This window comes from Pongo pygmaeus, chromosome 1 (genome assembly GCF_028885625.2).
Source record: "Pongo pygmaeus isolate AG05252 chromosome 1, NHGRI_mPonPyg2-v2.0_pri, whole genome shotgun sequence".
Lineage (NCBI taxonomy): Eukaryota > Metazoa > Chordata > Mammalia > Primates > Hominidae > Pongo > Pongo pygmaeus.
Window position 1 is genome coordinate 228,862,425 of NC_072373.2, and position 24,225 is coordinate 228,886,649.

Genomic DNA, 24,225 nt, shown 5'->3' on the forward strand with positions numbered 1-24,225 from the left:
CATCAGCAGATACCAAGACCTGTGGGCAGCCAACAGAAGGACAACTTGGGCATCAAAATTGTGACTAGAATGGACAGTAAGAGTGACTCTTTCTGAACATGGTCCGCAACGCTACTAAATGGCAAGAAGGCAGGCGGGAAGAGAAAGGCGAGACTCCAGCAGCAGCAGTGGCCAGAAGTGCGGTCAGTGCCCCGCGTCCCCATCCCTAAGACAAGCAGACTCACCAGGGATCCTGGCCCACCCGGAGAAAGTTCATGGGGACAGGGGACTTCCGGGGTCCAAAGTTCCCCTCGGCGGATTACTCGTTAATTACCAAGGGAGGGGCTCTCCTGAGGAAAGCACGGGGGCCGCTTGCTCCTGATGCCTCCCACACCTCTGACAGGGCACCGGCCCCCCGGGGCTGCCCCTACCCACCTGCCCGTCCGGGCCCTGCCAACACACAGCCAGCTGCCTAGGGCAACGAGGCAGGCCCAAGAGAAGAGTCAGCTGAGCCGCCAGGCAGGTCCCAGGCAGAAGTAAACCACTGAAGAGGGCGTGGCAGACACGGCAGAGCGTGGCCAGGGGAGCCAGCTTCCCAGACTTGGTCACCGTGTCACGGTCACACACCACATCCCCTTACTTTTAGAAATTCAGAATGAAAGGCTTAGCAGGGAGGACCCCACTGACTGAAACATTCTCTCAAATGACCGGCAAAAAGTTGCAAAAACAATCGTGGCAAGAGTAGGCCAGTGCCAGCAGCAGCTGAGCTCAGTGAACGGGGACTCACCATGTTCTTCCTGCAACTTCACTGTACGTAGGTTTGGAGATTTCTCAAAATAAAAAGACCCAAACCAAGGACAGGCAGCAGGCTTGCAAACGGGCCACTTCCTGCTCCTCCGTCAGCCATGGACAGTGGCACACCTGGGCAGCAGTGGCCACCCCACACTCGAAGACATACTGGGAACAGACATCGGGTTCTGGGACGGCCAAACAGAGAGCGGCACGAGGGCTGCCCAGCACCACAAGGGGCTCTCTGTTGAGCAGGGCAACGAGCACCCTTAACCTTTAAGACACACTGAGTGGTTTCCTTAAAACAGGTGTCCATGGCCGGGTGCGATGGCTCATGCCTGTAATCCCAGCACTTTGGGAGGCCAAGGCGGCCGGATCACTTGACGTCAGGAGTTCGAGACCAGCTTGGCCAACGTGGTGAAACCCCGTCTCTACTAAAAATACAAATATTAGCCAAGCGTGGTGGCGGGCGCCTGTAATCCCAGCTACTCAGGAGGCTGAGGCAGGAGAATCACTTGATCACTTGAATCCGGGAGGCGGAGGTTGCAGTGAGCCAAGATCGCGCCACTGCACTCCAGCCTGGGAGATAGAGCGGCACTGTATCAAAAAAAAAAACAAAACAAAACAAAACAAAAAAACCGGTGGCCAAAAGATGCAAGCTGCAACAGCAGCAAGACATCGAACTCCAACAACCCGAAATGTTCTGACTGTAACAAACTCTCCAACTGTAAAAACATCTCCAATTCCAGTTCAACAACCTGGGTCATAATTGACAAATCCAACAAAACCTGTGGCCTGTTGAGCAGGAGGCAGGACAGGGAGGCCCCATGAGGCCGCGGCCAGTGAGTCGGTTGGAGCAGGGGACACCGTGAGCCCCCTGGGCTGGCTCTTCCCTCCTCCACGCTTTCGGCCCCAACAGCAGCAGGTGGGGAGTCAAGCATCTCTCAGCTCGCTCTCCACTCACTGCCTTGCTCTCATTTCCGGAAACGTCTCTTCCCAATAAGAATCACCTAGGGTCGATTTCACCATGGGTGAGGAGCCGGCCACCCGGGACCATCAAAGGCAGAGACACTTGAAAGGGTCCCCCTCAGCCTTGATCTCAAACAGTCCCGGGGCACTGAAGGCTGAACTGAGCAGATAATTGTCTCCCATTGCCGGGCACCTCCTGGTGGCACGGCTGTCCACGTGGCCGGCAACGCCAGGAACATCCGGCCTGCACGCTGGACCCTGGAGCCTCACACGTCCTCAGCCTGTAGACTTCCCCCAGCACCTCCACGAATGAGGCAAGGGGCCCTGTGGACCCAACCACAATGGGACCTGATGCCCAGGGCCAGGTCAGTACACCCTGCGCGTCCACCGACGACGCTGCCATGAAAGCTGGCCTCCAACTCAGAGCCGACCATCAGGGTGGCAGTGCCAGGCGGCACCAAGAAACAACAGCACTCGACCGCATCTGCCACTGGCCTGACAGCCTCGCACGCTCCAGGCATTTTGCTAAGTACCTACGGGAATCCATCAGCTGACCACTAGGCTGCCTGGCTGTGGGCACAGTCCCCGTGCCAGCGCCCAGACGCGGCTCCTGAGATGGCTTGTGGGACCCAGCTGCCTCTTCCAAACAGGAGAGGGGCCAATAGGAAACTGAGGCCTAAAGAGTAACGTGGCTCACACTCAGAGTAGGAAGGTAGCCCAGCCATGCTCCTAAACCCTAAGCCACGCTGCCTCTCTATGCTCCTAGAAACTTCCACTTGACTGAAATAATCAAAAAGTACACTGACCACTATTTGCACAGGGAAGACGTGAGAAGGAAAGACAATGAGTTAAACAGCAAACCTAGCTGCAGTGACTTTCACTTCACTGTGGGCAAAGGAAAACCGACAGGTACAGCCAGTGCCTGCCAGAGAGGCTGCCCCACGCCTTTCCTGAACCAGCGCAGAGCTCCGCCCGCCTCGGGTCAAAGGCTGCCTGTCCAGGCCCCGCCACTGCCAGGCTTCCTTTTGAATCCAACCAGCTCCGTCACAGTTGCATTGCCCCAGTGGCGCAGGGGCCCCAGCGTTATTTGCAAAACAAAAAGTGAGGACCCTCCACTGGAGAGCCACCCTGTGGCGCCCCTCATTAATATTCAACAGTTAGGACAAAGCCGGACAAAAGAGCAGAGCGGGTCACCAAGCTCAGAACCCACCCTGAGTCCCAGCCTGCTCCTGATTCCAAGATGGGGCCTTTGGAAACCAAGTAACGGAAATGGCTGCCAGCCAGGCTGAGTCCGGGCAGCCCCAGAGAGGGGACGCAGCAGTGTGGGCACCACCCAGCCAGGCCAAAGCAGAACCCAGGAGCTCCCCCCCAAGAACCTGGTGGCCTCAGGGCCTGGAAAGGCAGCTGGCCAGGCCCCTAGGGCTCTGGGGAAGGAACGTAGGCTGCTCCAGAAAGTCCCCAAAAGCACAAGAGTCCTTCCGCACACTCACCAGAGCCTCTCCGTGAGGCACCGGAGCACAAGAGCAGACACGACCCGACCAAGGCCCCCCGCCACCACGCCCCCCCATCACCACCAGCAGAGCCAAACAAGTCAACATGGGGCTAAGACTGGTCCCAGCCCACGTGCCCTGGTGAAAGGGGCAGGCACGCTGCGTCCAAGGGCTGTCCCAGCTGCGTTGGCAATGGTGCGTCCAGGGGAAGGAGGCCAAGGTGTGCAGCCGGCAGTAAGGCCCCTTCCCAAAAGCCAGACTGGACTCGGGCCGGGGCAGCTGTGTGCTCCCCAAGGGCACCTGTGGGGCCCAGGAAAGAGGAAGAGCAAGTCCTGATGCCAGGAGCAGCCCCTGGGCTCCTATGTTGAGGGAAAAGTCAAGGCCAAGCCAGCAGATTGTCCCAGAAACCCCAAGTGGCCAGGGCAAGGGGGTACACACTTCCTGCGTGGTGGCTGCACCCCAACCCCAGGGAGGCATTTCTAGGGGCTGCCAAGAAAATGGCATCTTGCCCCGGGTCCACCACACCACCCACATTTGGCGATGGGATTCCAAAGGGAGGAATGTGACGGGCTTCTGTGAGGTGGGAAGTATCATTTTCAGTGAAGCCATCATTTTGCTAAAAGAACTTTCTCCAGGATCTGGCAGGACATAACCTCAGAGCGAGAAGAGAGGGGGGAGAAGGACGCTGCAAACAGGCCCCTGGTCATTTGGGAGCCTGGGGTCCTCTCGCTGCCCTTCCCTGGCTCCAGGCTGAGGGCACCCCTGACCCAGGCCCTTCCCTCTCCAGCTGCACACACCCACGCACACCTGTGCACACACATGCCCACGGCTCCCTTTTTTGTTTTTTGTTTTTTTAAGATAGAGTCTTGCTCTGTTGCCCAGGCTGAAGTGCAGTGGCACAATCTCGACTCACTGCAAACTCCGACTTCCAGGTTCAAGTGATTCTCCTGCCTCAGCCTCCCAAGTAGCTGGGACCAGGTACATGCCACCACACCTGGCTAACTTTTGTATTTTCAGTAGAGACGGGATTTCACCATACTGGCCAGGCTGGTCTTGAACTCCTGACCTTGTGATCCACCGGCCTCAGCCTCCCAAAATGCTGAGATTACAGGCAAGAGCCACTGTGCCCGGCCTGTGCCCACGGCTCTGGCACAGGTCTCCCAGAAAGCAGAAGCAGCCTGGCCACAGTGGGCAAGGTGGAGGTTCCTGAGGCACCAGCAGGTTCCTCTTTGCTGCTGCCACAGGCCAGGCACATGGTAGGTGCCCCTTCACAGAACAGCAGCCCCATCAGGCCTGACTGCCGCACTCTCACTCTGAGACTCCCTCCCCCAATGGCACTCACAGCCTTTGGCCCCAGCAGGTCACTGTCATCTCTGCATCACACACAAGCCCTCTCCATAAGCACCACCAGTCCCGGCAGAGCCCCCGCCCAGCTCGCACAAAGGAGGGGTGGGGAGTCTGACTTGCAGACGGCGCTGCGCACTGAGGCTCACAGAGCGTCTCCTCTTACAAACATGAATCTGGCGCCGAGACGCTCCAGCTTCCTGATCACCACAGCAGAGGACCGAGGCAGCCTCCAGCAACAGAGGGAGGATCCAACCACGGTGCACGCTGTAGACAAACAGGAGACAGAAATTTACAAGTAGAACAGGATCACTAACCAGAGTAGATAAAGACATACAACTGAGCAAAGGCCCCCACACACAACCCGACTCAAAGAGGGACTCAGACATTCCTCAAAGAGGATATAGGAGTGGCCAATAAGCACACGAAAAAATGCTCAACATACTAATCATCAGGGAAATGAGAAGCAAAACCACAATGAGATGCCACCTCACACCCATTAGGATGGCTGTTGTCAAAAAACAGAACAAGTGCTGGAGAGGATGCGAAGACAGTACTGCTCGAACGCTGTTGCTGGGAGTGGAAAATGCTGCAGCCACTATGAAAAACAGTCGGTTCTTTAAAAAGAAGAACAGGGGCTGAATGCGGTGGCTCACGCCTGTAATCCCAGCACTTTGGGAGGCCGAGGCGGGATGATCGCTTGAGGCCAGGAGTCAGAGACCAGCCTGGCCAACGTGGCGAAACCCGTCTCTACTAAAAATATAAAAATTAGCCAGGTGTGGTGGCACACACCTATAGTCCCAGCTACTCAGGAGGCTGAGGCAGGAGAATCACTTGAACCCGGGAGGCAGAGGTTGCAGTGAGCCGAGATTGTACCACTGCACTCTGACCTGGGCAACAGAGTGAGACCCTGCCTCAAAAAAAAAAAAAGAAGGAAAAATAGGGCCAGGTGCAGTGGCTGACGCTTGTAATCCCAGCACTTTAGGAGGCCAAGGCGGGCAGGTCACATAAGGTCAAGAGTTCAAGACTAGCCTGGCCAACATGGTGAAACCTCATCTCTACTAAAAATACAAAAATCAGCTGGGCATGGTGGCACATGCCTTTAGTCCCAGCTACTTGGGAGGCTGAGACAGGGGAATCGCTTGAGCCCAGGAGGTGGAGGCTGCAGTGAGCCGAGATCGTGCCACTGCACTCCAGCCTGGGCAACAGAGCAAGACGCTGTCTCAAAAATAAATAAATAAAAATAGAATCATCAATGATCCAGCAATCTCACTTCCGGGTCTACGCCCAGAAATGAAGGCAGGGTCTCCAGAGGTCACTGTGCACCCGTGCTCACAGCAGCATCATTCACGACAGCTAAACTGTGGAAGTCACCTATGTGTCCACTGACAGAAATGGGTAAACCAAATACATCCATACAACAGCCTGCAGTTCAGTCTTGAGAAGGAAGGAGACTGTGACACAGGCTATGCACGGCTGCACCTTGAGGACATGGTGCTGAGTGAAATAAGCTGTCACAAAAGGACAGATCCTGTGCGATTCCACTCACAGGAGGCCCTGGAGTCACCAAACTCACAGAAACAGAAAGCGGGGGGGGGGGGGGGGACGGGGTGGGTGTCGGGGGCTGGGGGAGGCAGAATGGGGAGTGAGTGTTTCATGGGGACAAAGGCTGAGCCTGGGAAGGTGGGTGAACAGCAGCGTGAATTTGTTTTACAGTTTTAGCTGCTCTGATGTTAGGTGCGTATATATTACTGTTAGATCTTCCAGTTAATTCGACCCTTTTATTGTTTTGTAACTACTTTTCTGTCTCTAGTAATGGTTTCTGAAGAAAAGTGTATTTTGTATGATACAAATGGAGCCACTCCTGTTTTCTTTTGGTCACCAATGGCATGGGATGTCTTTTTCCATTCCTTCACTGTCAGCCTATGTGTTCAACACTGCTGAATGGTACACGTAATGGTCAACATTATGTCTATTTTACCACAATAAGAAAAGGTAATATGCACAACTTACAGAAAAAAATACTGAAATAACAAAACAATCAACCCACCAAAAAGCAAAGAAATACAAACTAAACGATGAGATTTTTCACCTTTCAAATTAACAAAGACACTCTAAATGACAGAATCTTTTTTGTTTTTGCTTTTCGTTTTTTGAGACAGTCTCGCTTTGTCACCCAAGCTGTGGGTACAATGGCGCCATCTCGGCTCACTGCAACCTTCACCTCCCAGGTTCAAGCTATTCTCCAGCCTCAGCCTCCCAAGTAGCTGGGACTACAGGTGCACACCACCACACCCGGTTAATTTTTGTATTTTTTTTAGTAGAAACATGGTGTCGCCATGTTGGCCAGGCTGGTCTTGAAAACCTGACCTCAAGTGATCCACCCACCTTGGCCTCCCAAAGTGCTGGGATTACAGGCGTGAGCCACCATGCCCAGCCTAAATGACAGAATCTTAATAGTCGTCAGGAGGGGCCAGGTGCAGTGGCTCATGCCTGTAATCCCAGCACTTTGGGAGGCCGAGGCGGGCGGATCACGAGGCCAGGAGATCGACACCATCCTGGCTAACACGGTGAAACCCCATCTCTACTAAAAATACAAAAAATTAGCCGGGTGTGGTGGCGGGTGCCTGTAGTCCCAGCTACTCGGGAGGCTGAGGCAGGAGAATGGCGCGAACCTGGGAGGCGGAGCTTGCAGTGAGCTGAGATCACGCCACTGCACTCCAGCCTGGGTGACAGAGAGAGAATCTGTCTCAAAAAAAAAAAAAAAAAAAAAAGTCAACAGGAGGTAGGAAAATGGGCAGCTTCTTAACTCTGTGGGCATGTAAACTGCACACCATTCAAAGAAAAGTTTGGGTAATGGCCAGGCACTGTGGCTCATATCTGTAATCCTAGCACTTTGGGAGGCCGAGGCAGGCGGATCACGAGGCGAGGAGATTGAGACCATCCTGGCTAACACGGTGAAACCCCATCTCTACTAAAAATACAAAAAATTAGCTGGGCATGGTGGCGGGCGCCTGTAGTCCCAGCTACTGGGGAGGCTGAGGCAGGAGAATGGCGTGAACCTGGGAGGCGGAGCTTGCAGTGAGCCGAGATCACGCCACTGCATTCCAGCCTGGGTGAGAGAGCGAGACTCTGTCTCAAAAAAAAAAAGGAAGAAAGAAAGGTTTGGGTAAAACAATCCCACCTTTTAGGGGACTCTCAGAGTCCACTAAGGAAATGATCAGAAATGTGAACAAAGATCTAAGCACAAACAGAATCATCCCAGCTGAGTTAACATACAAAAGCAATCTATAGAGATGTGTATTGCGTGTGCGTGTATCAGTAAATAACAGGGTGCCCGGCAGACAGTGTGCCGCCCCTCTGACCTGCCACGTCTACAAGAAACTCACCACACACCTAGCATCCCATGCAGCAGAGAACGCATTTACAGCCAACAAGACCAATGACAGGGAGGGCTGGGACGCTTTGGAAGACGGCCTGGCGTGACCGACCAGCCTGTGACCAAGCTGTTTCACTCCCAGGCCCACATGGTGCACCACAGCCTACCCAACAGCAAGCACTCTGCCCACTCGTCCCAAGGCACAAGAACACGACGAGCAAAGCTGCACGGTGACAGTGACACAGTGAGCCAGCCAGAGTGACAGGCACTCGGAGAGCACACGCGCAGACCAGCAACCTGACAGGAGCTCCTGCAACAGAGCACAACGGCTGGCCTGTACCCACAGCTGCAGAAAGGGCAGGCGGGGCATGAGGATGGCGGCTCCCTGCCGAGGAGCACGAGAGGGCAGGGCGGGGATGAAGCAGGCGGTACGCGGAGCACACTGACATCTCGTGCAGCCAGCACGTGGTCACGAAGCCCGTGTGAGGTGTTTGTGCCAACACGCGCCCTGAAGCATCTCTTGCAATACCAAAACACGGCCCATGCCCTAGACACTAAGTTCCAGACCCTCAATACCAACTAATACTCCAAAATACCACAGGGCTGGCCCAAAAAGGCACCAGGCACCCAAGGCACTCATATCCCAAAGCTGCTGAGCAGAGCAGGGCAGGTGGGGAACCGCGTTCACACGCCCTTGTGACAAACCAAGAACAACTCTGCCCTCACCCACGTCTGCGTTTGCCTTTTATACCCTTCTGTGCTATGTGAATACCGTGCTGGTGTGCTTTTCACTTACTTCTCACAAGCATGTCACAATAATATTCCCACAGAAAACACAGTCACAGAAATACTTGTTATGCCTCGTTCAGGGAAAAAGGCAGACCTTAGTGCACATATGGAAAAATCCAATTAAGAAAAATACTTTCAGGCCAGGAGTGGTGGCTCACGGCACTTTGGGAGGCTGAGGTGGGAGGATCACTTGAGCCCAGGAGTTTCAGACCAGTCTGGGCAACATACGGAGATCACATCTCTAAAATTAAAAAAAAATATCCGCCAGGCGTGGTGATGCCCACCTGCAGTCCCGGCTACTCAGGAAGCTGAGGCGGGAGAATCTCTTGAGCCCAAGAGGTCAAAGCTGCAGTGAGCTGGGATCACACCACTGCACTCCGACATAGATGACAGAGCGAGACCTTGTCTCCAAAAATAAGAAAAAGAAAAATCTTTCCATCAATGTGGTAGAGGTTACAGTGAGGGCAGGGACACCCACTCCCCTGCAGGGCCAGAAGGGGCCACGGTCGGCCACATCCCGGCTTCCCACATTTCCAGCGACAGAGATGTGGTACGTTCCTGCCTCTCTCCTGATGTGAACAAACAGGACACTGTACTTCTCCCCCAACCCACCAAGAACAGAGACAGAGAAGGGGTTACCCTCTGCACTCTTCTCGGCTGTTCTGGGGTTCTTTGATGAGCACATACCAATTGCTTCTCTGATTACTCTCCTGACTAGACACGCACAGGAAGTGTTCACATACATTTACAGAGGTTCACCACTAGCAGCTGGGGGCCACACCAAGGGGCGCGTCACATGAGGAAGGTCACCGACGGTCTCCAGGTAGGGAGGCTGGCCCTCTTCCAACCAGCTCCGCTCTCTACTGGCCTGCTGCCTCCCAACAAGATATTGACTCTGCCAGGCTCAGGTCAGCACGCGGGACTGTCCCCACAGCCCATCACAGCACCACACACGCACACACAGGCACACACACACACAGAGAGAGGCACGCACGGAAGACCCACCCATCGCACACAGTGCTGTCCCTGGGTCCCGAAAAGCAGCAGGAAAACCCTTCTGAGACAGGAAGGACCTGAACATGGGCTGGTGTCCAGAAATTCCCCTTAGCTTTGTTAGGCAAGTTAATGGTCATGGTTAGCATTTTTTACGATTCCATATTCCTTAGATGTGGATATTGAAACACTTAAATATGAAATAAGATGATGCCTGGGATTTGCTTCAAAAAATTACAGTTCTGGCCAGGCGCAGTGGCTCACACTTGTAATCCCAGCACTTTGGGAGGCCAAGGCGGGCGGATCACAAGGTCAGGAGATCGAGACCATCCTGGCTAACACGGTAAAACCCCGTCTCTACTGAAAACACAAAAAAATTAGCCGGGCGTGGTGGTGGGCGCCTGTAGTCCCAGCTATTCGGGAGGCTGAGGCAGGAGAATGGCGTGAACCCGGGAGACAGAGCTTGCAGTAGGCGGAGATCGCACCACTGCACTCCAGCCTGGGCGACAGAGCAGGACTCTGTCTCAAAAAAAAGAAAAATTACAATCCTTCCCCCTCAAAATAGGAGAGGGAAGTTGGATGAAACAACATGAGTGAGCTGTGGATAACTGGTGCACGGGATACATGGGGTGCACTGAGCGAATCTCTACTTCAGGGAAAGCTGGGAATTTCCCACACAGGATGGCACTTATAAGTCCACAGATATATTTAAGCCACAAGTTCATAATGACAGTAAAATGAGAATTGTTCCCGCTGGTCCCCACAGGCAAGTGTGAGGGGACCCTGGGCCCTCTGTGCCCTGGAGTGAAGTGAGGGAGCCCGCAGGGCCCCACCTTCTGGGCCCACAGCATCCTGGGCTCCCTCTTCCATGTGTCAACGTTTAGGCAGAAAATGGCAGAGGCCAGGGATGTGGGGCGGTCACAGAGCTCCTACAAAGCCCTCACCTGCAGCTCCTGTGTGCACCCTGCAGTTACCCACCAAAGCTCAACCAGGGAGCCCAGGGCATCTCAGGGGCTGAACACAGCCAAGGAGGATTGGGATCGACGCGGGGCCACTTCCCCAGCAGTGCCGAGGGGCTGTGGACGGCCCCCACACTGGGCAGCACGGATTTTCCTAAGAGCCGTGGTTTCTCGCGCCTCTCACCTGACTCATGAACAACAGGACTCTGTACTTCTCCCTCCCACCAAGGGTGAAGTCCGTGTCTGCGCCACCGTTCTCCTGGATCTAGAACTGTCCTCCGTCCTCCGAGCAAGCAGAGACAGCTTCACTTCGAAGAATTCCAAGTTTTCTTGGTAATGCTGTATGATTACTTCGGGCTAAAGAGAACTCTGCTTCTTAAAATCCTCTCGATTTCTTCTTCTGGGGGCCTCGATGGCCCCAGGAACCCAGCGGTCCCAGTCCCGCAGCCTTGCCCCACAACCAGCCACCACCCACCACCACCCACGGGACCTCCTCATGGGGGCCAGGCAACATTGTGGACAGCATGTGGCTTGCCGCCAAGTGCTTCTGGCAGTTCAGAGTCCCAGACATAGTCCTGCCTGCAGCCAGACCAGCCTGGCCCACATTTCTTGAGGCTGCTAGGAGGCGCCTGTCCCTCCCACGTTCCTCCAGGCCCAGGCCTCCCTCCTCCCTGACTTCTCTGCCTGTGGCTTCCCACAGGTGCCGCTTCTCCAGGCCTGTGGCCATTTCACCCTCCCAGAGGCCTCCTCAGCCACGGTCCCAGAAAGTGGAGCAGAACCCGGAGGACAGCAGCCCCTGAGGTGGGGGCCGCCCTGAGGGGTCCTGGCCACCTCCCTCAGCCCTTGGGGCCACACTTCACTGAGCAAACCAGGACAAGAGACCCCACAGACACTCCTGAGAGAAAACAGGTCCTCCTTCATCTACAGTCCATTGAAACACCAAAGAAATCACAATTCAAATAATGACGTTTAATTGGGAAAATTAAAAACCCATCTACACTAGAGGCACCGAGCTCAGTCAGGGAACTGAACAGGGGTGGGGGCACTGAAGTTACGGGGACCCGCAAAGGAGGCAGCTGAAGCAGCAGTGGGGAACAGAAGCAAACCTAAACCCAGCGGAAGGAGCCAGCTACGCCACTGCCCAGGCACACTGGCACACCCCGGAGGGCGGGATGAGCCTAGACACAGGCCTCACCCAGTCCCGGAGCTGTGAGAGCTGCTCTGAGAAGCCTCCCATTGGCCAGGAAAGACTTCAAAGTGAGGGGTTCTCGCCTCTCCCAAACTGAACTGTGAACCCCAAGGCTCACGCACAACCATCCACAGCCAGCCGCCAGCATCACCAGGGAGCCCGCCACCAGGACCGGCCCTCGCCACTGCACATCCTGCGGGTCCCCGGCACGCGGGCCATCCAGGTCGAAACCCTTCCTGACTCCATTCAGGTCCAGGGTGTGTCCCCATACAAAGGTGCCGCCAGCGGCTACACCCACATGGGATGAAGGTTCGCCCGTTCCCCCAACGGGAGCTCAAGACCACGCGCGAGGCAGGTCCCCACCCCAGCCAGTGACAAGGAAGACAATGAGCCCGGCTTGACTCGAAGAGCCACACAGAAGCAACCCAGGGGGTTTACCTTGTTTTCACAGTTTAAAGAGCTTTATAAATTAAGACAAAACCCACTAGGGTCAGGCAAGCTGGGCGACACTTACCGCATCCAAGAATGTTAACAAAAATCACAGTTTTGATAGTTCTGCAAAAAAAAACTTAGCAAATTTACAACAAAACTGTCAAGTAATTAAGGCAAGACACTTCACACATGAACTTAAACTGCTAATTAAAATCTCCTCGCTTAATTGACTACATTTGCATATCATTCAACTTGGAAGTATAATTTTTTTAATGGTTTGGGCAACAGGGTTGTAGCCAGGAAATGCGGAGGCAGCAGGTGAGGTAGAGCGAAGGCACTGCCAACGGCACAACCCAGAGCACCAGGCAGGTGGCTGGGGACCGTGCCAGGCTAGGTCCCCCACCTCCCTCCAGGTCCACACGGGTGTCCAGGGAGGAAGCAGCTGAGATCTCACAGACGTCACACCAGCTTTGGAGGTCCTGGGTATCCCTAACCCAGAAGGCAGCCTGGGGCAGGCTTCAGTGCAAGCACACGGAATACCTCCCTCCCCAGTCTGGCCTGGCCCGCTGACAGCAGAGGTTCTGTACGCAGCTCTCACTCGGTGAGTGCCAGCCCACAGGACACAGGCAGCGGCTCAGGTGGCCTCGGTGGACGTGTACACCTTCAGCACCACACATGCAGTGTCCACAGCTCCGCAGAGGGTGGCTCATCTGCCCTGTCCAGTGTGCTCCTCTCCCACCTGGACCAGAGGTCAGAGTCCAGACCCCACGCTCACCCTCACCAGGCAGGCAAGAGCCCCCTTACTCTGGGGCCCAGGGCTTGTGCCACCTCTGCAGAGGGAAGTCTCAAGGCTGGGAGTGCCCCGCCCCCATCCTCAGGCATCAGAGCCTGTCAGGGCCAGGGAGGCAGAGCACCCTGCGCCCAGAGGCCCAACTGGTGCCATGGCAGGCCTGTCCTGGGTACCATGTAGGTCCATGCAGGGCCACCGACCTTCCAGGGCAGCACAGAGAACAGCATGTCTAGGATGCAGAGGCCCAGCTTGGCCCAGTCATCTGGGAAACCATAAAAAAAGAGGGCCACGGGCAGCTGGAGCTGCCATCCACTGCCACGCAGAGGCTCCTCAGGTCACAGGAGCCTGAAGGGAGGCACGGGGACAAACTGCTTCCCAAGAAAGGCTCAGGTTCTCTGAGCACAGACAATGAGGCCTAACTGCTCTCAGACAGACCTCCCAGGGCCAGCTGGTGAGGGAGGGAGCCAAGGATGCCCACCCTGGAGCTGCCTGGACCGTGGACAGCCACACCAGGCGGGGACCTGGGGCTGCCACAGCCCAGCGCCTGGCACAGAGAAGCCCTTGACAGCACCAGGCGGGAGGGCACCGGAGAGAGACGCCCGCCACGCAAGGGTGATCAGCCTCTCAAGGCCCGTTGGACTCCTTAAGTAACCTGTCCTGGATAGGGTCAAATGGGCCAAGCTCAGACCTCCCACAGAGGGCGCCAGCCTCCCGGGGCCCTCAGGGATGAGGCGTTCACGTGTGTTCTGCAGGACGAGCTCAGCACCATGCCAGACTGGCCTCCACGCTAAGGACAGACACGTTCCCTCAACAGGGCAAGAAGGACCCAACCTATGGGCCTTATTTCCAAAAAAAGAAACCAAGAGCATTTCTGTTTCTGGGCAAAGATACATCTACTCCATAGTAAAAGCAACAACATTTCCATGTTACTTTCCCGGCAGAGAGAGCCTGCATCAGACTCTGCAACAACTGTGCATCCAGTCAGCCTCCTCTCAACAGCTGGACCAGGGGTTCCCAGCAGGCAGCACCCCAACCAGGGCAGGGTGAGGGCGGGTCTGCAGGCTGACAGCCGCTTCTTATTCTCATCACTTACAGGTTTACTCCCGGGCAGAAGAACACAATGTAATCAGCAGACACCTGGCTCTCCTGGCAATAAGGTTTCCAGGAGCACCGCAGGGAGCACCTAAGCCGCTCCAGATACACGCAGGGCGTGGACAGAGAGACAGAGGCGGCGCCAGCACCGCTGGACACCCGCTGGGTGCTCCCTGTCCTCCCACCACCCCTCACCCACTCCTGATGCACTTCCTGGTGAGGTCAGCCAGTCCCCAGGTGCCCCCGTAATGGCACACGAGCTGTCGTGGAGTCACCATCACCTCACACACGCAGCTCAGGGCTCAGGGCTGGTCGGGAAGGGCCACATAAGAACCCAGTTAGTGACCCGGGTCCTGGGTTGGAACCGTCAGGACAGAGAAAGATCCTCTGATCCTCTGATTTGGGTGATGGCATCCCCTGCCACCCATGCCCACCTGAGGCCGCCAGCCTGAGCTGCGTTTCTCTGAAACAAGCAGCACCGTGGGGCCTGCAGGAAGCCTAGAACAGGAGCTGTTTCTTTCTAAGTCAGCCGCCAGCGTTCCAGCAGAAGCCGCAGTTGGTCCAGGCAGGGCTGAGAGCTGGGAGGAGCATCAGCGCTCAGCCTCACCAGCCAAGGGTAATATTCCAGCAACTTCCGAGCCCTCAATATGGAACCAGGGTAAAAGCGCCCCCAGGTCACAAGACAGTGAACCAATTTCTTCCAATGGCCAGGCGCAGTGGCTCAGGCCTGTGATCCCAACACTTTGGGAGGCCAAGGTGGGTAGATCAAGAGGTCAGGAGATGGAGACCATCCTGGCCAACATGGTAAAACCCCGTCTCTACTAAAATACAAAAAACTAGCCGGGCGTGGTGGCATGCACCTGTAGTCCCAGCTGCTCGGGAGGCTGAGGCTGGGGAATTGCTTGAACCCGGGAGGCAGAGGTTGCAGTGAGCCGAGATCACGCCACTGCACTCCAGCCTGGGCAACAGAGCAAGACTCTATCTCAAAAAAAAAAAAAAAAATGGTGAAGCAGTGAGAGAAGAAACAGCATTCTCCTTCTAGCCAGAGAATGGACCTGCCAATAAACCTTGACTGCCAGTGCCTGCAGAGCTCCACTGAGTCATTGAGTTATTGAATCTGGCCCCCAAACTGGGGACCCAGACGTGACCAGCCACCCCTAACCTTAGCCCCTGAGGCCGGCAACACAACCACACACACAACAACCCCCACGGTCAGTGAGACAAGGACCCCAGCAGAGGCAGCCCAAGAAGGCCTGACCAGGGACGGCCGGGTGTGCCGACCCAAGAGGCAGGCCTAGACGCCCCGATGCAGCATCTGCAGCTGCAGAGGCACCGAGGCAGAGCACTCCTTCCATCTTTATGAGTCAAAAAAGTAAAATCAGAGAAGACACGAACACCAAGCACCGAACAGAATCTCGGCCATTTCCCAGGATCATGCCAAGACGCCTCTCAAAGCCCCCGATATCTGTTTCCCCTCAAACAAAAGACATGAGCATTACTCAAAGGAATAAGCACTTCAAGCGAAAGCCTACTAGGCGGCCGGCAGGACACACGCTGAGGGCCACAGGTGCCACTACGCCACCTCCGGGCCATGGCCGACACAGGTGCTCGGTCCATCTGGTCCTAGTCTGGATTTTACTATTGTCCCCACAATCTCATTTAAAATTCACACTCGAGTCCTGGTTCTTCATTTTCGTAAATAAGCAGGCTCATGTGGCAGCATGTCCCCAGAGCTGGAGGATCCCTGGGCCCCCCATCGAGGCCACCCCAGCAAGGCAGCCTGGAAAAGTATCAAGTACCACACAGTGAAACCAACACGCAGGCTCTGGGAAGCGGGGCCCTTCTGGAACTCTCTCTCATATTCACAAAGCAGCAGCACCTAAGAGCTATCGCTTATCATGCCCCTCAGCCCCCGGGGTGAGCCCGAGCTTCCTGAGGGTCACCTGGCATGGCACCTGGTCTGCAGAGGGCAACCAGGCCTCGAGAGAACAGGTGGGACAGCTGGGGCGACCCCTCCACCCCGCAGACCCCGGGGATGCCTTCCGTGGCAGAACCCACTCCAGGGGCCAGGCACGGTGGCTTATGCCTGTAATCCCAGCACTCTGGGAGGCCAAGGTGGTCAGATAACTTGAGGTCAGGAGTTCGAGAGCAGCCTGGCCAACACGGTGAAACCCCATCTCTACTAAAAATACAAAAAAATTACTTGGGTGTGGTGGCACACATCTGTAATCCCAGCTACACAGGAGGCTGGGGCAGGAGAATCACTTGAACCCAGGAGATGGAGGCTGCAGTGAGCCAAGATCGCACCACTGCACTCCAGCCTGGGCAACAGAAACAGACTCTGTCTCAAAAAAAAAAAAAAAAACAACAAAAAAAACCCTGCTCCAGACCACGAGGGTGACAGCCAGGGCAGGGCAGGAAGGAGCCGCCCTACCACCGCTTTGGAGGCCAGGTGTAAAGAGCTGGTCCCCGGGCAGCCCCCCTCCATGACACCCTGGCCTGGTGGCCACTGCTCAGGAGGGAAAGAGCCCTGAAGAATAAGGATGGGGGCCTTCTTTTCCAGCTCTCCCAGATATTAGGGAAATAATTCACCTTCTGTATTTTGACTCAAAACAAAGAAACTTTTTAAAAACACTTCAGTTGAAACTTGCATAATTCTTCCAGTGGAGAAATCCTCCCTCAACTTTCGCAATCCTTAGAAAGAGACACATTATTGCCACAGAGAGCCGGGCCGCCGGCGTGGACACCTCCTGCCAGTCAGGGCCCAGGCCCCGGAACCACCGCCTTCTCTCTGGAGGCCCTGCCAGCAGCAGTGAAGGCCTAACCTAAGCTGGGGCTGTGGCCCCACAACCCCGCAAGACTCCAGGGCGGGGTTCGGCTCACACTTACCCCAGACTTCCTCACACCATATCCTGTCTGCCCTCACCCGGAGACTCAGACAGACAGACATTGCACAAATAGCCGCAGGGACGCCTGAGAAACAAGATGCTGAAAGAGGGGACCCGCCCCCCCACCGTGACCCTGCTGCCCCAGAAGGAGAGGGACCCAGCCCAGCTCCCAGAGGGGTCCCAGACAGATGGATGACAGACCATACCGGGAAATGACCACTAGGCTCTGCTCCCTGCAGAAGCCACCTGGGGGCAGCTGCCCATGCCCTCCCCAGTCGGTGCACAGCCAGCTGGGGTGGGCAGAGGTCAATAACCACTCTCGAGCTGCTGTTTCCCCTGCTTGAGAAGACCCAGCAGCCAGCCATCTTTCCGGAACCCTCACCTGGGGGGCAGACCAGCCCAAACCTGCAGACCCCGGCCTTCTGCACGGGGACCAGGGCCTGCCGGGAGCCTGACCCCAGAGCATGGCCCAAGACCACAGGGAACCCCACGAAAAGCTGGAGAAAAACATTCGCAGCAAACACTTTTTCCAAAGGAAGTTGGTGGACAAAGGGACAGATAGCCCCCGAAGTGCTCCCCAGACCTGAAGGTGTCTGGGAGAGCACAGCCCCAAACCCACACACGGCCGCTGCGCTGAGTGAGGGGTGTCCCAGAAAGAAACTCTTGATGCTGTCCCTTCCTGTGAGCATTTCAGCTTAAAACGGCAAACAGCAAAACACAACTCCTCCCCAGAGGCTCTCCAAGCCCAGCAACCCCTTCGTGGCCTCCACAATCACGGTCATTCCCCAGAACAGACCTCGAGACTCAAAGCTCTCAAGCCCAACCACCTGGCTCGGCACCTGCCTGAGGAAACGCAGCCTGGGGCCAGGGGCAGCCACGCAGTGACACGGGTCAAAAGCCCAGCATGAGGGATCAGAAAACCCCCGTCGCGGACCCTCCACTGGGAAGCGCACAGAGCTTCCCAACCAAGCAACCCTCAACCCACAGCCCACTGAGACCCATGCCAGCCCACATAGAGCAAAGGCAAGGCGACCTGCAAGACCCCTGGGAATTCAGGCATCTGCAGGACAGAGCAACAACACTCTAACACAACCCAAATTCTCCAGTCACCAGAACGCCCAGAGTGCACGTGGCAGGTAAAGAACAGCTCGCGCACAGGCAGCCCACCGCCCCTAGGAACAGGACCCCTGGCCCCCTCAGAGCAGGACCCTGGGCCCGGAACAGGACCCTGGCCCCCTCAGAACAGGATCCTGGATCTCTGGGAACAGCACCCCCCCAGCCCTGTTGGAACAGGAACCCCGGCCCCCTCAGAGGAGGACCCCAGCCCCCTAGGAGCAAGACCCCCCCCTTGGAGCAGGACCCTGCCACGGCCCAAGGGAGGCACCGCACCACCCTGTTATCAGCCTGCACGGAAAGCGCTTGGCTGACGTTCTGCGGGACAAGGGGCCGCGTCCCAGGCAGCAGGCCAAGCGGCAGCTCCAACTGCCACATTTTGTCTCCGTCTCTGACAGCTGTCTATACTGACAAAAAGATGTAGTCCAATGGAGTCCTACAGCTATCGGAGAACCTGAGGAAGTAGGCGAGCCGACCGGAAAGAAGAAAGAGGGGTGGGAGTGGGGAAGGCTCAGAGGCTCCAGTCTCTTGGCTAAGTGCTCCCAGCAGCACAATGACCCATCTGTGCCCCACCTGTGCCACTCAAAACATAAAGTCCAAGACCAATAAACAGTAGTCCCCAGTCTACACTGAGGCAGAGAGATTAAGCAATTTGTCCAAGGTCACAAAGCCAGTGTGGGACCGAGTGAGGAGGTGAGACGAGGTCCCCTGTCAAGGATAGCAGCCCCAGGGTCCCTAAGAGGGGACTCACCAAGCACCCACGCAGCCCACATGGTCTTCCAAGATACAGCAGCAGGAAGCTGGCCGGGCCGACAGCCACTGGACAGGAGCAGAGGCTTCCTCTGTAACCCCGTGATGTGAGGGGGCATCTGGAGGAAGACTGTCTGCCCCTCACGCTGCCATTGCACTGCCGACAGGCCAGGGGCTCAGGCACAGCCGCTGTCACAGGAGGCTTCCAAGGAGAAAGCTGCAGCCCCGCCTCCCACTTGGTTTGGGACCCGGGAACATCTCCGCCCTCTCCCACCTCCCACCATGGGTAGGAGTGTGGCGCTGACCCAGCCCACTGAGGCAGGAGACCCGGCCCTGGCCTGGCCACAAACACCCAGGAGGCAATTCAGCTCCCTCCGGCTCCGCAGAGCCCGAAGGCCTGCTGGGAGCAGCAGCCCTGCAAAGAGAGTTCCAGTACATTCTTTGTTCCTTCTGCCCTCATCTTCGGCAGATCAAAAATATTAAAATAAGCTACAAAGGAAGTGAAGAAATCAAAACATATCCCGAAAATAAGCTGTCAAGACACGAGTGGGAGGAGCCAACGGCGGCCAGCGAGGGCGGAGGCGGGGCCTCCCAGGCCACTCCTTCTAAGACAAGTGGGGTCTGGGCACTGTGGGTCCACGCCCACCCTGAGACCACACTCCCTTCTCATGTGTCGCCCCTGTGCACACAGAGACACGCACACGGCTGTCCTGAGGAGACTTAAGGGGACCCTACAGCCTAGAACTCCCAAGCGCACAGTCACAGAGCCCAGAGAGCAGGCACTGAGCGAGGGCAGAGTCCCTGGCCGCCATCCCACGTCAAGAACATAGGGCAGGAGGCGACACGGGCAGGATGGGTGCCCCACCCCCAGGAGCACGAGGAGAGGAAAACCCGCAGGAGATGGTGAACATTCAAGGAGCCAGGCGGAGGACACCACTGCCAGGGCCAGGCTGTGTGGCTGTGTCACTCACACCGTGCACGTCGTCAGTATGGCCTGGGAATTGCTTTTTAGTCACTAAATGAAATTTCAGGGCAGTGCTGGGGACTTCAAAAGGGAAAGGGGGCTCGGAGCCACCCGCTGAGATGACCAGAGCCTGTCTGGCCTGTCTCTACGGCAGCCCAAGGACCCCGGCGCTCACAACTACAGGGAGAGAGAAGCCGGGTGGCCTGGGCCCTGCTCTGTGTCAGCTGTGACAACGAGGCCCTGCTGGCCACTCCAATGGCCCCCCAGCAAAGCCCAGGAAAACAGAAAGACCACAAGCACACACACGACCCACAGTCGGACAAAAACAAACGCAGACACACCCTGCTCAACCGAGATCCTCTGCCATCAGCTGGAGACAGTGACGTGAGCGTGTCCCAGCAGCTCAGGCCTTGGCCACAGGTGACCCACTCCGCAGCCTGCAGGAGCCCACAATCCCCCCGACACGTGGCTTCCTCCAGCTACAGGCACTGACGAGGGTGCGGCCACCCCAAAAAGAAAGGCCCCAGCCCACAGGGAGCGCCATTGGGCCCACCCCAACCAACTCCCCGTGTGACACGAAGGGCCCCAGCCTGCTACGTCTGTCTGCAGCTCTGCCATGAGCATCCTTCTCCAGCCCACAGGTCTGCAGGCGGCTGCCACCTGAGCCCTGGCCTGGCAGGGTCAGAAGCGCGCACACACACACACATGCGCACACACATGCACCCTCCGCAGCCCCCGCCCCCCAGCAGAGGCGACAGTCCCTCGCTTCCATCCACAGCCCCTCCTCCCCACGATCTGACACTCTGCTGGAGGGGCGCCCAGAGAAAACCGGGCTGGAGCATCTATTCACAGATTTAGAAAAAAAAAGTTTGATGCAATAGCTGAATTAATTAGGCCTCCCAAGAATAGCTGAGCCAATGCAGCATTCTGTGTGTGCAATTTAATAAGCCTGGATATTTAAAAGAAAAGTTACAAATACTTGGGGAGGTACACAACAGAAAGTTCCTGAGGACCCCACTGAGTAATTTCGGCACCTCGTGGCCTGGGAGCTGCCCATGCCGGATCCCATAGATCCTCCAACTGGCAAACAACAAAGCCAGGCCAGGGGCCTCCCTCCCCGGCGCACCACTCTGCCTTTCAGAGGGAGAGAAGGAAATGGGTGAGTCCAAAGCAAATCGCAGGCCGCCAGTAACTCCAGCACGCGGGCCCAGGGGCCTGCTGACCAGGCCCCTCAGCTGGGTGCCAGGTGGCCCTCACCCCACACGGGGGACTCTGGGATTTGGTCCCTGGCAGGCCCAGGGAGACCAACCAGCACAGTGCTGGAGCCGCCAAGTCTCGGGCCCCTGCCACTGTAGCCTGGACACCTGGCTTCATTTTGTGTCTGTGTCCCAAAACTTCAAGGCACCAAACAGGGAGCGAGAGCCAGTAACAAAACCAGGCCTCGCCTCGCCCAGCCCAAGCTCTGTCTCCTGGGGCCCAAAGGCAGGCAGCCCTCCATCTTCGAGGCTGGGTGCCTTCGGGGTGAGGACAGCCACCTTCACCCCAACCCCAAGAAAGACCTGGGCCTGAGGCATCTGGGCCGGGGCCCAGCTGGAGCTAACTTTCCTGGCCTGGGGCAGGCCGCTTTCTCGGGAGCATGAGGACTGTGCCTTCCCATCTGGGCAATGGCTGTGGGCCTGTGGGCCTTCCCCACACACCAGGCCTGGCCCCCCACCCCACCGCCACAGCCCGCACTCCAGGCTCGTCCTGGGGAACGGACAGGAGGGCCTTCCTACCAAACTCTCTGGCCCTGCCAACGGGAACACTCTGAATTTCCCTAAAACAAAGCGAAGACTTGAGACATGAAGCACGGCAGAAGCACAGGTCCCAGCCTTTGGGGACCAGAGCCTGTAGTCCAGAAGGGGCCCGCACCCCAAGCGCATCTTCCCCAGCTCCCAGGAATGGGGCCACTCACCCGAGGCACCCGCCGCTTGTACTTGTTGCCATAGTCGAACTTCTCCTTCACGTCGTCCAAGCAGCGGCCGAGGCGCGCCTGCTCCTCCTTGCCCGTGTAGTCCTGGCTCAGCAGGATGTAGGCCCGCCAGTTGGCCGAGTCGAAGCCCCAGTGGCAGGTCCGGTTCTCCAGGGCCTTATGCGAGTGCACCACGAACTTGTGCGGCGGGTACATGAGGCGGCAGTCCAGGCACTGGATGCAGGCGGCGCTCGGGCTGCTGTAGAGCTCGGGCACCAGCAGCCCCTTACACTTGCCGAAGCACTCGTGGTACACGCGGACGCTGCGCTCGCTGAGCTCCAGGCCCAGCGCCAGGCTGGCGGCCAGCTCCTTCTTGCAGGGCGGCGGGTAGGCGCCGCCGTAGAGCAGCGCGTTGCACAGGCGCTCGGCGTCCGTCTTGGTGATGAGCCCGCACGAGGGCGCCGAGAAGGGCAGGATGCCCATGACTTTGAGGATCTCCAGCTGGTCGGCCGTGCAGCGCGAGCAGTAGATGTGGAGCTCATCGCACACCGAGTTGATCTGCTGCAGCGAGAAGTCGCGCAGCACCGAGTTGAGGATCTGCGGCAGACACAGACGCTTCTCGCCTCCCACCACGAAGCACGAGATGGTCTCGCCTTCCAGTACGGTCTCGCAGCGCTCGGTGGAGCGGTCGGACGGCATGAAGAAGGGCCCGGGCAGCACGGGCGGCGGCGGCTGGATGGCGGGCAGGTGCAGCACGGGCGGCGGCTCGGTGGCTGCGGGCACCGGCGCCGGCACCGCGGCCGCGCCCGCCTCCTTGGCGCTCTCCTTCTTGTAGGCCTCCTGCGCCCAGCGCGCCGAGAAGGCGGCCGGGCCGCCCAGCGAGCTCATGGAGCTCAGGTGGAACTGCTCCAGCGTCTTCTGCAGCCCCGGGTGCGGCTGGAAGCAGCCGCGGCCGCCTGCCGCCGCCTCCATGGTGCGCTCCGGCTCCCCCGGCCGCTCCCGCTCCCGCGCGCCCGGGCCCCCCCGGCCCCCGCCGCCTCCCCGCGCGCCCCGGCGGCGCCCGCGGCCCCGACCCCGGCCGCCCCCCGCCGCCGGCTCACGGCCGATCACGGCCGCGGCCTCGCCCGGGGGCGCGAAGGGGAAGGCGGGCGGGGCGAAGGGGTCCCGCCGCTGGAGCCCGCCGCCGCCCGGGCCCGGCGCCACATCCACGCGCCCCGCGCCGCGCCCGCCGCCGCCCGGGCCCCCCGCGCGTCCCCCGCGCGCCCCCCGGGCTCTAGGCGCGGGGCATGCCCCGGCGCGCGCCGCCAACGCCAACGCCAACGCTCGCGGGCCCGGGGCTCGCGGGGGGCGCGCGGGCAGGTGCCGGCGCCGCGAGGCGCGAATCGCCGCGGCGGCCGAGGCCGAGGGGCCCGGGAGGAGCGGGGGCGCGGGCGCGGGGCCCGCCGGGCCGTCCTCGCGCGGCGCGCCGCCGCCGCCCCGCTCCTCCCACCGCGCGGCGCCCGCCCGGCTCGTCCCGGCGGCGCTGGCCGGCCGCGTCGCGCCCGCCGCCGGCCCCCGGCCCGCCCGCCCGCCGGCTCTGCGGCCCGCCCGCCCGGCTTCCGGGGCGGCGGAGGCGCCTCTCGCCCGCGGCCCTCAGAGCGCGGCGGCGGCGCGGGGCTCGGGGCGCTCGGCGCACATCCTCCCGGCGGCTCGCTCCGGCTCGGACTGAGCGCCCGGCGCTGAGCTCACGCCGCCGCCGCGCCGCCCCGCCCCGCGCCGCCCGCTCCGCCCCGCGCCGGCCCCGCCCCCCGCGCTGTTTGTTGCCGTGCGTCCGCCTCAGCCCTAGCGCTGGCCAAGAATGTGACCCGCTCCCCAGCCGGGCTCTTCCAGGAACGCGCGCTCCCCGCCCGGACTCGGCCGCGCTCGGCTCCGCTCGCCCGGGACTCGGCCACGCTCGGACCCGCCCTGCCATGACTCGGCTCCGCTCGGCAGGGACTCGGCTACGCTCGGCCATGCTCGACTCCGCTCGGCCCCGCCCGCCGAGGGCCGCCGGGCGCGGGCGGAGGCGGAGGCGGAGGCGGAGGCGGAGGCGGAGGAGGCGGAGGCGGCGGAGGCGGCGGTGGCGCCCGGGGCCCCCCTTCCGGCCGAGGCCGCTTCCTGCGCGGCTGGGAAGGCGCCCGTCTCGCCGCCGTCGGGGCCCAGAAACCCACAGGCCCCCGCCACGACCGCAAACCAGCTGGGGGCGGCCGGGGGGCCACGCCACGCACCCGGGGTTCTCCCAGGGTGGGACACCACACAGCGGGGAGGCCCCGGACGCCTCTGGGGTCCCACACACTACCGGGATGCCACACGGTGACCTGGGGTCCCACACACGAGGGGGACAGCG

At 58.7% G+C, this 24,225-nt stretch overlaps 1 protein-coding gene across 2 annotated transcripts in view; it reads right to left on the minus strand.

The window, feature by feature from the left end:
- SKI (SKI proto-oncogene) overlaps positions 1-23,089 on the minus strand; it is a 79,425-nt gene extending 56,336 nt beyond the window's left edge. For both annotated transcript variants that reach the window (XM_054444150.2, XM_054444139.2), the window contains exon 1: positions 21,864-23,089. In XM_054444150.2, the coding sequence (XP_054300125.1) occupies positions 21,864-22,832 (969 nt within the window). In that variant the 5' untranslated portion in view covers positions 22,833-23,089. The remainder of the gene's footprint in view (positions 1-21,863) is intronic.
- Positions 23,090-24,225: the final 1,136 nt, after the last annotated feature.